The sequence below is a fragment of the Balaenoptera acutorostrata genome, chromosome 2 (assembly GCF_949987535.1).
Source record: "Balaenoptera acutorostrata chromosome 2, mBalAcu1.1, whole genome shotgun sequence".
NCBI classification, from domain to species: Eukaryota; Metazoa; Chordata; class Mammalia; order Artiodactyla; family Balaenopteridae; genus Balaenoptera; species Balaenoptera acutorostrata.
Window position 1 is genome coordinate 15,307,154 of NC_080065.1, and position 13,226 is coordinate 15,320,379.

The 13,226-nt window shown below is 46.3% G+C and overlaps 1 protein-coding gene across 8 annotated transcripts in view; it reads left to right on the forward strand.

Moving 5' to 3' along the window:
• The window catches only part of TRIO (trio Rho guanine nucleotide exchange factor), a 376,190-nt gene that overhangs the window by 200,183 nt on the left and 162,781 nt on the right, over window positions 1-13,226 (forward strand). For all 8 annotated transcript variants that reach the window (XM_057540126.1, XM_057540127.1, XM_057540124.1 and 5 more), the window contains exon 10: window positions 4,904-5,026. In XM_057540126.1, coding sequence (XP_057396109.1) covers window positions 4,904-5,026 — 123 coding nt within the window. The remainder of the gene's footprint in view (window positions 1-4,903; window positions 5,027-13,226) is intronic.

Below are 13,226 nucleotides of genomic sequence, written 5' to 3' on the forward strand. Positions count from 1 at the left end.
CAGTAACTAAAATTGACAGATGTTTGTATGCTTTCCCTGAATACCATTTGCATGCAAAGTTCCCAGTAAAAATAGATAAGCTTAATGTGCTCTTGGTGGTTTTATGTCAGAGGTCTGGTCTAGTTTTTACAAACAGTAAATCTTAGCGCTGGAACTCTAATGTTAGAAATATTTTAAAGGTTTTCATATAGTATTTACATTTCATAAAGTAACACAATATAATGAGGGGTAGGAGCCTATGTTTGGAGTCTTGAAGTCCTGTGTTTGTTTCTCTTTTTTACTAGGTGTTCTTTCCCGGGCTCTTAACTTTCCGGAGCGTCCAGTTCTTGCTTAATAGAGATAATAATAAAAGTCTACTGTCTTATTTGTAGCCCTTGGGACAACTATGTTTTGGAATTAAGAATCTCTCAGAGCTGAGAAAGAGAACAGTGTGTGTACACTGTGGTACACACTCTGGTGAGGTCTGGGCAGCCCCCCGTAATCAAGCACATGGAGATTTCTGCAGCCAGACGTTCAAGGACTCACACCAAAGGGGTCAGTAAAGACTGTTAGTAGCCTCAGGTCAGGTCTTATCGCCAATGACTTTTTGTGACCAAGTTTTGAAAAAAATTTGGAATTTCAGAGCTGTTTTTAGCTTTTTGTGGATAAGGGGTTATGGACCTGTATTGCCCTCTCAAGCACAGCACAGAATAATTTCTCAGTAAATGATGCCAGAGGCAATGACGTGGTGCATGGTGATGATAGAAGGCTGTTCTAGTAAGTATTTGAAATAAACACCTCTGCATTTTCAAAGGAGAATGTCATTACATTGGTCTTTATATTGCATGTTGTTGACACATAGGCCCTTGAGAATGTCTCCTCTCTGACAAGGGTTTAGTATTTAGTTGTAAGTTCTTAAATAGTAATTACTTAGAAATATTAATCCACAAAGCATAGTGAATATTAGGTAGTAGGGGCTTATGGCAGAAAATTAGTTTAGAGATAGACTGTACAGGATGGCCAGAACCGGCCACATGAGTGAGGGTAGAAAAGGCAACAGTGGCCAGTTCCTGAGGCGTGGTGGTGTTTGCCGGTTCACCTCCCCCCATTTTGCTGTCTATTATAATAGTGTCACTTCATCAGAGGTCATTTACCCAATAACCTGAACTGTTCTGAAGCAAAGCAGCTCTTTCCGTCCTCAGTTTGCCACCTGTGTGTCAGCTGTGCCGACTTGAAGAGGCAGTGGAGACTAGAGGTTAGGAGAATGGACCCTGCTTCCTGGGTCCAGGTCCGCAGCCTGGCTCTTCCACTTGGTGGCCGTTGGTCCTGTGTCTTCACGTGTGAAACAGAGTCACGACGTGCCCGCACCCCGCTCTCCGTGAGGACTGGTGGCGTAGTGTACGTCAGGGCCGGCTTCAATAGCAGGTGCTCAGACAGCAGCGCAATTATTCGTTAAGAGGTGGGCATCATCATACTGCCATCGTCACGTTCAATCTCATAATTACATTACAGACAGGGAGCTAAACAATCTGTGAGACTGTCTGCACAGCTGACGTCTTAGATGCTGAGACAAGTTATCTGTGTTTTAAGTCTTGGTGGCTCACTTTGGAGCGACCTTGACCTTGGGGCGATCCTGGTGCCTGTTAGAGGACACTGATGCACAGAGGAGCGAGCCTGCCCCACATTCCCCGAACAGGGAGGGGGCGCTGTCGGCCTCCCAGCCTTGTTCTGCCTGTGAACCAGGTGCCCGTGGGAAGGACCGGCTTCTGCCCTTTTTCCTTGAGCCGGCTGCAGAGAGCAAGTTGTTCCTCAGGTGAAGGTCACGAGGCAGGGAGAGGGCAGCTGCCACCACGGCTGAGTCAGGGAGGGGGCCGGCTGGACTAGCTTGATGGAGCCCCTGACTTGCAAATATTTTTATGTTTTAAATGGAAAGGTTCCACAAGCTTGTCTTTCAAATGCTCCTTGGGCAGGTACATTCATTCAGGATTCCCTGGCAATCTGGCAAACATTCTCAGTTGTAACGAGAAGCAAAAGCCTCGTGGGAAAGTTTGGTTTTGAATATGAGCTAGATTTCATAATTGTCTGCGACTGTTTTTAAAAAGTGCTTGGAATTTGTACAGTCTTCTTTGAATTACTTCCATGTTTGTTGGAAATATAATTTCACTAGGTATTTACAATTCTGTGAAAAGGAACCACTAATAAAAGAAAAATTGTAACCCATTTGTAACCCTGAGTGGTTGGTTCATAATAGCTTTTATTTCCAACTTATGCTTTCTTAAGCAACTTTTCTTGGGCTTGAGAAAACAAATTCTTATTTTTTTAAAAAGACTATATTTTGCTCTCGCCAGCTCTTTATACCAAATAGTATTTGTCTTTTACTTTTTGAAATTGTACCCTTACTTCAAGTCTGTATTGAGTCATCAGTACTCATCAGGTTTGCTGTTTACCAAACCTCGATTTTTCTTTTTACACGATGTTGAGGAATATACAACAGATACTGTAGCTGTAGTTTAAAAAAAGAGTCTCCTAGTCTTTCATGCAGATCTGATAGGCAAGTGGACGGTGGCATAGGTGTCACTTACGTATCTCTCAACTCTTTTCAAGCTTAATATAGTTGATCCTGGTCTTCTGCCTGGTGCTGGCCTCATACCCAAAGGCACATTCCGTTAACTGTATCCATTCTTTGAAGTTGAGACATCTTGAAATTGTCATTGGGCATTTCTTTAGGAGTGAGACAGGACCTGTGTTCTGTAATATGTACTAAGAGACTGTCATATAAACAGCAGCTTGATATCAGGTGGTGAATGTGGTATTACCTACTAATGGTGATACTGAAGGTCTCTCTCTCTCTTTTTAATCTCAAGAAAGAAAAATAATGTACTAAGTGCACTGGTTAAAAAGCAATGGAATATTCATAGCCTGTGCTACCAAAGAGCTTGACATTAGATGGAAGCTGTCTCTGGTGACAGTTTGTGGGTGGGGATGGCTTGTGTGCTGTATACCTGCCACGCCAGGATATTAAGGTGCTTGACAACTCACAGGCCCCCATTATTATCCCCACTGAGCAGGCGGGAAGCTGCGGCTCAGAAAGGCTACCCCATGTCTGTGGGGCAGGGGGCTAGAAACGAAGGGTAAAGTGGGAGCTTTCAGAAGCACTGGGAGGTGGACAGACAGAATACAAATGGATCCAGTAGGAATCACTTCGATAGTGTGACCCCGGGTGACTGGCAGAGCGTGGTGTTGACAGAGGGGTTCAGAAATGAACTATGGTAATAAGGTAAGCCTGTACCTTTAGCCTGAGCACCCGCTGCGAGGCTTGACCTCTGTACCCCACCCTGTCCTCCGACATGCGTGTGTGTGTGTACACACACACACACACACACACACACACACACCCGCTCATTCTACAAGACTCTTTACAGAGGACCACCAGGGATTTATTCAAGTTCGCAAGCCATTTTATTTACATGCACTACTAACTTCGCTAAGCCCTATGCAGAAAGGACCCTCAGTCAGACCAGAAGGTCACTGGTGTGGAGCAGAAGAGAACAAGTCCGGTTGTCCCTGGACAGGCCTTTAGCTGCTGCCTCTTTTTATCTAGATGTCTGTCAGCACAACTGATCTCTCAGTGGCGGAGGTAACAAAGGGCAAGGGATCACTTTTGTAGCCATGAACCTCAAATTAACGCCCCTTGTATTTATTTACTTTAAGTGAAATATAGTTGACGTGCAGTGTTAGGTTAGTGTCAGGTGTACTCTGTAGTGACTTGGCATTTGCGTACATTGTGAAACAATCACCGGATAAATTTAGTGCCCACCTGTCCGCACACAGTTATTGCGGTATTATCCACTGTCTTCCCCAAGCTGTGCATTGCAGTCCCCACCCTAAGGCCCCCTTAATTTTGCAGTTAGTGGAGGGCTGTGACTGGTCCCCTTCCAGGTTGCCCTCTAGACCACTGTCCTAGCTGTGCGGCTCCAGGCAGGTCTTTAGTCCAAGATCGTTTTGATCTGCATCCTTAGTTACCATGGTTACTAATTGCAGAATCCAAGGTGGCCTTCAGTACTTTGCAACACATGAACAGATGTCTTCAGATATTTAAATATCTTTTAGCGAAAGTTTCTGGCTAAAGACGTCACTGACTTAGTTTTTTGCTGGTTATCCCCTCTCCATCAGAAAGAGACAAATGTGTATATGATGTAGTCTTAAATATGTTGTTTGATGATGTCGGCACTTTGCAACTTCTCAAGTACAGTAGCCAGTGAACTACTCAGCCCCAGCTGTGACTTAAAACTGTTGGGTTGCCCGGCTTTACTTTTTCTTTAGTGTGGTGGATTTCAACTAGCAAGAACTTTTATGTATTTAAATTCATGGAATGTTTAGCTTTCACAGCAGCTTAGTTTATAGAATAAATTATCCTCGAAGACCAGGACCGAGGCATTTAACTGTTTTGTTTTCTTGGGTTTTACTTACACGTTTCAAGTCTTTTAGAAGAGACAGAAAAACATGAACTCTGTAGTTAAACTTGAATTGTCTGAGTTGTGAAGCTTTGAGCCTTATAAAAATGTTAAGTTAAATTGCTCCTCTGTGACTTGATGACCACTGTCTCACACAAAACCTAGGCAGTTTTGTTGGCTCAGTCATGCATAAACTGAGGTGAGATTTAATCATTATTGCATGTAATATTTATATATGGACAGACTTGCACTATTAAAGTAAGAGGTGATTAAAATCATGGTGGGAAAGCTGACAGAAGATGTAATTCTCAACGTGTTAGATTACTGTCCAGTTGCTCCCAGTTTTTTTTCTCCTTTGTTTCTTGTTTCTTATAGAATTCAGATAAGAGACTGTATCGTTAATGGAGAGCCCTAAAACTGATGGAGGCAGGCATGGTTTTTATGGCATATATATCTGTATTTCATTGTAGGTGCTGGACTGGATTGAGAACCATGGAGAAGCATTTCTGAGCAAACATACAGGTGTGGGGAAATCTCTCCATCGGGCCAGAGCTTTGCAGAAACGTCATGAAGATTTTGAAGAAGTAGCACAGGTAAAACAATGGTTTTTACTATTTTCTTCCATAAATACCTAAGTGGTTGGTTTTGAATTACAGTTTTAACCCCATCTCTGTTGAGTAAGCTTTAATGAGGTACGTTTGAAGGTGATTCAGAGATAATGCTCAGATTTCAGATGAAGCTGTCATTGCCTGGGCAGAAAGATGATTTAGACAGTTGACCCTTTTGTAAATGTGAAGTTCTTGAAACAGAAAAATGTCTTGGATATTTTTGCCATATTTTTTGTACAAGTGTCTGTTGACTAGTTTGTAAAATTCCATTTCATAATCAGAGAATAACAGTCCTTGAATTTCTGTAATGATGAGCCAGCATTTCTTTTCCCTTTTCTATTTCTTTTAAAGTCATGTGCTTCAGAAGCAGGAGGCAGGGGTGTGGTCTGTTAAGAGCATGAGATTTGTGGAGTTGGATTGTTGGCTGTAATGCTCACCAGCTGTGTGGCTTTGGAAAAGTCTCTTAACCTTTCTGAGGTTAACTTTTTTACCTGTAAAGTAGGCACAGTGAGGGCTGCTGGAGAGAAAGTAAGGTGTGTGTGACAGTGTCATGTATGGCATCTCGCCCAGGTCTTTCCCACATTGGTAAATGTGCCTTTCATTTTGTTTTGTGTTTTGAAAGAAAGAGGAGTGAAGGAGGGAGAGATTACCATGCCATGATATATATGTGAAAGCTGTAGGAGCTAGGGTAAAAGTTGTTTTAAAAAGAAATTGTAGGATGAATCCAAACTGAGACACATTATGGTAAAACAGAGGAACACCAAAGGCAGAGTCTCAACAACAAGAAGAGAGAAATAACAAAGTCACAACCGTGAGAATGACTCTTAGCTGACTTCTCACCAGTAACTGCAGATTCTGGAAGAAAGTGGGATGGAGTCCTAAGGGAAAGGAACTCTGAACCCGAAATTCCACACCCAGTGGAGCTATCATTGAACAGTGAGAATAAAATGTAGACCAAGACCAAGAGAGTTTACCATTCACTTACTTACAGGAGAACTGAAGTGTGTAGTTTAGTCAGAATAATGGAAGCACCCACTGTAATTTAAACTCCACGAGTGCAGGGATTTTGTGTTGTTCACTTCTCTGTCACTAGCGCCTAGAACAAGGCTGGCATGGTGCAGCTAAGCATTCAGCAGTATTTGTTGAATGAGTTAATTTAATGAATAAAAAGGAAATATGAGAAGGAAGGCTTGAGGTCAATAATGAGCACAGAAATTGGTAAATATGTTTGTAAATCAAAGGATTGACCATTTAGACACAAGACAGTAGAATTGGGGGGTAGTTAAAAACAGGACGGAGCAAAGCCCCGGAGCGCTTGAACACAGAAGGTGGAGAAGTGTCCTGAGGGGATGGCGGGAGGTGTTGCTTATCTTAGATTTGTAAAGACAGGGGTGCGTGTGAGCGTTTTTGAATGACTACTAAATGCAGGGATAGAAAGCACCACTTCCCATAAGTATAAAGAGAAAAGAAATACAGAAAACCAGATAAGTAAAAACTCAGGAAAATGGGTCTAGTGGAAGCAAAAGAAAGGAGAACAACAAAAATCATGTCGGAAATCACAAAATAAGATGTAGCAATTTGTCCCCAAATAGCAGTAATTACAGTAAATGCAAAATAGATTATACTAGTTAAAAGAAAGATTCTCTGATTGAATAGTTTTTAAAAAATCATACTGTGTATTGTTTTCAAAGGGCAAACCTAAAACATAAATACCCAGGAATTTTGAAAGTATGTAAAATGTTAGAAGAAGATCCACCAGGCAAATAATAAGCAAATGAAAACTGGTATAGGAATATTGGTATTAAGCAAATAGACTTGAAAGCATAAAAACATTATTAGAAATAAAGAGAGCCTTCAATTATAAAAGGAAGAGTATCAATATACATCTAATGATTTAGTCTCAAAATCTATAACACCAAAATAAGCAGGAGTGGGTGCGTCCATGGATTTCACATGACAGAGGGTTCAGTTGTACCCTGGAAACTGATGTGAGATAGAGTCATGGGATAAGAAAGCAAACTGCACTTCAGTCCTGTTCAGGGAAAATGCCTTTAAAAAGTTACCTCCTTTACACTGTAAAAAAGTCTCTGTATGTAAAGTTAAAGTGACAACCCAGCCTTCTGCATTCTCGATCTTAGAAGCGGGATGGAAGAGGCTCTGTGTTCAGCGGCCTTGCCGCACCGGGATGGGTCTCTGGATTTTTCTTTTCTGCATTACGTGTGATGTCCCTACTTTAGGTTGCTGGAAAATATTTTGCCTTCCTCTCGTAGCAGAAGAAATGTGGGAAATGTGTTCCATCTCCCCTTGATTTTTCCATAAGATAAGCTACTGCTGTAGCCATGTGGTTTGAGGATGGATGTGAGATTTGGATCCTCTGAGCAAAGACTTCAGGCACCAATGAATCTAAGAGGCGGGACTGCAAACAACCAAACCCAGAGGAGACTCCTGCCCCGAGTAACAAGTTCACCCGTGACCGTGGGCTCGACCGCCCTGGCCCACGCCTTGCACCTTCCCAAGCGTGTTCCAGTGTGAAGGCTCTGGCCTGCCGAGTGTCCTCCTGTGAGTCCAGCACCTGTTGACCCCTCCCTCTAATTCCTGTGGTGCCTTCTGTGGCGACCCTCGCCCTATCTTTTCATGGTAATCTTACTTCTTCAGATCTAAGATGACAATCAAAGCCGTCAACACAGGGGCTCGGGGCAGCAAGAGGGAGACACTTTCTTTGTAGGACACGTTTGCGTCTTGAGGTTTCTAGGGTGAGCCCCAGAGTGGAGGGAGGACTGCCTTTACCCCTGGTTCAGAGAAAGGCCAGGGGCCTGTCAGCTCTCGCTGTTCCCCGGCCGAGTCTCGCTGCTTTCTTATCATCTTTGGCACATTGACCCTGGGACTCTAAGGGGTACCTGGCCCTCTTTTCCTTAAATTGAAAGTGCTTAAGCCCGAGTCTGAACTGTGCATGAAAAAACAAAAACCTTAAATGTAGACACCTTTTGCTCACTTTGCAAGCATCTGCACCCAGTTTCCCTCCCTCTGGTCTTCATCCAATCACCAGTCGTGTGCCAGGGGTGCATTCTGCCAGGGCCTGGGGAGCCACGCGCAGACACCCAGCCTCCCCTCTCTGCGGGCCTCCCTCCTTTGCAAACCCGCCGGGGGGCAGGCTCTGAGCGCTCCGCCCTGGCCCTGGCCCTGTGCTCATTTCCACCCCCTGCCGGGACCTGGCCCCTCACTTCTGGCCTCTTGGCCCAGCATCTCCAGCTTCTCCTTCTCTTAGTTCTTTTCCTTCTGGCATGAAATGTTTATAGGCCCTCCCGTCTCTTGGAGAATGTCGCTTGATGCTGGTGCATGTTTTAGATACCGCTAGTTCAGAGGGAGTGCTGTGCACTTTACCTCCGCATCGCCCCTGGCGCCGGCCGTCCGGTGTCTGCGTCTCTGGCTGATAAAACTGTAGGCAGGAGGCACACAGGGACGTGCCGTTGCCCAGAGCGGGCATTCAGCAGTCTGTCGTGGTTGGCTGTGAAGGGGACCAGTCCCTCATGTATGACGAATCCCCTCCACTTGCCTTAGGGCGAAAGTCTCTGATCTTTTCTGTCCACAGACACGCGTCCACCTCAGTGTGTGTCGTGTGACAGGTCCCGAGTGGTCCCTGATGGGCTCTGGAGTCCAGTGCTCGCCGCCCATGTACCTGCAGATACTGCGCATCACAGATCCGCTTCAGGCTGGTTCTGAAAGGAACGTGCCCTGCCTCAGTACACCGGGGGGCCACCCTGGACCCCTCTACGATAAGAACAGATTAAACGTAGTAAGCTGGGAGGGGGCTGTAGACCTGAAGAAACAGAGTGGGCTTCTCTCTCTAGCCCCCCCAGCTTGTTTAATAAAGATTCTTTGAGGGGCCTAAGAGGGAGGAGGGTAGCATCTTAAGCCAGGAGCGGTCTGGCCTGTGAAGTGGCTTCACAAGGATCCGCGCTTTATTAGGACCACGTGCAGCAGATCTGGGCTAGACGGACAGTGGCCTGGGTATCGAGCCAAATTACGCTCTGTGTTTGTAGCTTCATTCATGGAAAGCTGTCTGCCTCTTCCCAGAGAAGACGATGACATCAGTCTTGCTCTGGTGCAGGGGGCGAGGCCACTAGAGGGAATGCCTTCCCCACCTTTCCTTCTCCACCCTCCTGTCTTCGATTGCTTTCTGTCAAAACAAAGTATAATACCAGTCCTATGGCAGAGGGAGATCTACGGTCATGCTTTAGATGTATGTATTTTTTGGACAGAATGGCCTTTGGAGGCACCTTAAAAATAGGAACAGAGGCATCTTTAGTGCTTAATAAAGAGCCTTTTCTCATTTTCTGAAACATACAAAGGTAAAACACATTTTGGGTTTAGGGAAAAGAAATTTCTTTTTCATGGTTAAGTTTAAGGTGAGTTGGTGTGTGTCTTGGGGTTGTGTTTTGAAGGGTCCTTTGTAAAATGAATTCTAAATTGTCTCTAGACAATCTTTAGTTTCAAGATACTGAATTAGCAGTTTATTTAATGAATTATTCTTAAAGTCAGCTTCTTCAAAACATGACATGATAATGTAACATGACCAGAGATTCAGAAAGGAAGTGTCAAAAGTCTTACGGTTGAATTCATTTAAGACCTACTAAATATAGATTATTCTGTAGAACAGTTCTAGTGTTCTGAGAAGGGGGAACCCGAAAAGAGCCTCTTGCGTACTTGGTGGCAGCGAGTTGTGCAGCCGGTGTGACTTCTGCAGGCCCTCGACTTCGCGGCGAGGCCCCTGGTCTCGGGCTGTTTCAGACACTGCTAGAGCCACGTCAGGAAGCGTTGGACCATTTTGGCACACAGCTCGGCAGACCCGAGAACCTCCTTGTGACTAATGTGAAGAGCCATTCCTTCTTTATGTTGTGCCGTGATTGTTGAGCAGGTAGATCCTATCCAGTGACTCCGTGCTGATGAATTTCTAGAGCGTGGCAGTCACGGTGCCTGCTCACGCAGGAGCTTTCAAAAAGAAATTAACAACGCTTTCCACGTGACGCTTTTTGCGAGTGACTCTGGGAAAGGAAGGTGCTCTTTGACAGTCACCTGCTCTTTTACCTTCTAAATAATCGTCTGAGTTTAATGTCCCTTTTTAGATTCAAAAAGCTATGAGTACAGCAGCCAGGAAAGCTGAGAACATTCTGGTTCAAGGAAGAAGCTGGTTTCGAGAGCACAGATTTCTCTAATAGGAGTCAATACATCTCTGGCATAGCATCTTCCCGTAGGTGCCGTCTCTCATGTCTGCTTGTCCCCTGGGATTCAGATCACCTTCCAGAGACGTAAACATCTCGAAGTTGTTCTCCAGGAAGCCATTTCTGTCAGTAACTTTTTTTGTGTGCGATATAATTAACTTGTCCTCCAGGATAAAGAAGTGTGGCATTCAGGAAAGCAGGAGACCTTAAACATTCATTCTGGATTTTTAGAAGCGAATCAGGCCAATTCTCTAACCCCCGGGGTCTCTCCTGAACTCATGCATCTTTTGCAGGGAGGGTGCCCTGAGCACAGCACGTGGGCACTTTCGGCACACGTGAAATTCAGGCATGACATGCTTGTGTTTTCCTCCTTTCCTGTCTTTCCTAAGATCAAGAAAACCCATCTTTTTTTTTTTTTTTTTTTTTTTTACCAGTTTCTAAATATAGCCTCTGGCCATCTTGGGTAAGACCCAGGCTGTAGCTGCTGTGGATTGTAGGGAGGAGAAGGTCTGATCCTCCTTTGAAAGGCTCTTGTGTTTCTTGAGACCTAGGACATTGTGCAATTTTAATTTACTTCTCAAGAAAATAGGAAACTCTTTGGGCGCACCCCGGCCTGGCCCTACAGTATCTCCTTCAGTCCTCGCTGCAGGGATTGGTACCCCACCCCATGGACCAGGAACTGGGCCCCGGGGGAGATGCCCTGGGGACAGGGCAGTGGGTGGAAGAGGGGAGTCCAGTCTCTTCAGACTCAGAAACAGCCTGCTTTACCTGACACCTCCTCCCTGCTGTTAAGTCTAAGATTGAGTGACTCAGCCTTCCCTTCTGAGAGGACCCCTGGCTGAGGCCTTTGTTTTGGGGACAGTCCCAGCTCTCCTGACTGCTGGCTGAGTTTTTGCACCTCTTTGTCTCGGTGTTCTGGCTTATAAAGTAGAAGTGAAATCGTGTCCTTGTCACAGGGCTGCTTCGGGACACAGAGCAAGTGCTCCAAAGCTAGCATTTCTCATTCGTATGTCTATGAACACACAGAGATCTATTTCTTCCATGGCCAAAGGATCCACGGTAGGTTCTGTGCACAGGGAGGCCTTGGCCTTGGGTTTCACAGAGGCCGCGGGCTGACCCTAGCTCCGCCAGCACCTACTGCTGTGCCGAGGGAGAGTCACGGAGTCCCTCCTACTGGCTCAGGGTCTTCAGGTGTAAAATGAGAGGTGAGACGAAATGAGTGCTGTTTCGTGTCCCAGATCATTCAGAAATGCACTTCTTCCTTTGGGACGTTGATTGTTGTAACTGTCTTTATCTGCTGGCCAAGAGGCGGAAAGCTTTCAGAATTGGCATGTGTTGGGAGGCTCTGTCACCTGCAGATCCACTTACTAAACTCGAGAGGGAAGCGGCTTCACGGCTGTAGCGACAACAGATGCGAAAACAGGACTCGGCTCTTAGCAGGTGTGTGTGTGCAGCGTGCAGCGTGCTACGCTGTCTGCTCCGTCCAGCACCGAGGCCCGTCGTGCCTCCTCTCAGAGCTGCCGAGCGCGGTCCTGGGAGGCCCCGCAGGGAAGCGTGGATCCCCCTAAAGCCACCGTCCCCGGGAGTGTCACCTCACTGTGCGGCCTCTGATGAGCAGAGACCTCTGGGGGCAGCGTGTATGCAGAACCTGCCCAGCAGGAGCCTTGAGGCTGGTAGCTGCCCATCGCGAGGAGAGCTTTCTCTGTACCCAGGGGCTGCGCTGAGGGGCCGGGGGCCAGCCTCCCAGGAGGGAAGGACTAGGTCAGGGGTCCGCAAGCGGTACCGGTCTGCGGCCTGTTAGGAACGGGAGGTGAGTGGCGGGCGGGCGAGCGAAGCTTCCTCTGCCGCCCCCATCGCTCACAGGACCGCCTGACCATCCTCCCTCCATCCCCACGCCCCGTCCGTGGGAAAAGCGTCTTCCACGAAACCGGTCCCTGGTGCCACAAAGGTTGGGGACCGCTGGACTAGGTGGCAGAATCTGTGGGCAGTGCTCAGGACCTGTTCCCTAGGTGGAGGCTGGTTTTCAGAAATCTGCTCTGTGTGTGTGTGTGTACATATATACACTTACATCTTTTTAATAAACTTTTTTAGACAACTTCTGGATTTACAGAAAAATGGTGAAGATGATACGGAGAATTCTCATACCCTGCACCCAGTTTCCCCTGTCATCAAAACTCACACCGTTCATTAGTGCGGTACATTTGTTATCATTAATAAGCTAACATTGATCTGATGTCATACTAATAATATATAATAGCATACGAATGTAATACTGAACCGATACTGTTAGGATTAGTAACTAATACTGATGAACTGAGGTCCGTACTTTGTTCAGGTTCCCTTCGTTTCTCCCCGTTCGGGGCCCCGTCCAGGATCCGCGCTGCACGTGGTTGGGAGCCCTCCTGAGGCCCCTCTTGGCCCCGACACTTTCCGTCGCTCTTTTTTGTGTCGTCATCGATGGCTTCCCCATCCCTCCCTCCATTACCCCGTTGTCGCTGTGATTCTCATTCATAGTTTAACTCCTCCCTCGTCCGTCCGGCCACGAGGAGGGGTAATCCTCTCCAGCCTGAGGCTGCGGGTCACCACGTCGGCGACACCCAGGTACTGACGTGACAGCTTTTCTGTCCTGTCCCGCGGAATCTCCCAGGTGGTTTGATAATCTGCGTGAAGGGCTTCTTGTCACAAAGTCACCACTGGCAGGTTGCCAGACTGCCCCGCAGGGGATGTGGAGGCCCAGAGTGGCACAGGACGGAGAGTGGACTTTTCTGAAAAGTGCTTTTGTTGTTCCAGAGCGCTTTTGAAGTGGGCAGGTTCACTGTCCGCTCTGCGCAGGAATCAGGACAGCTTAGCTTCCCAGTGGGTCACGGTGAATATATACAAAACCCTTTAACTGTGCTTTGAAGCTCTGCAGATTGGGAATGACTGTGCTTTTCAAATGATGCCACGTAATTGATTTCGAAGACTAT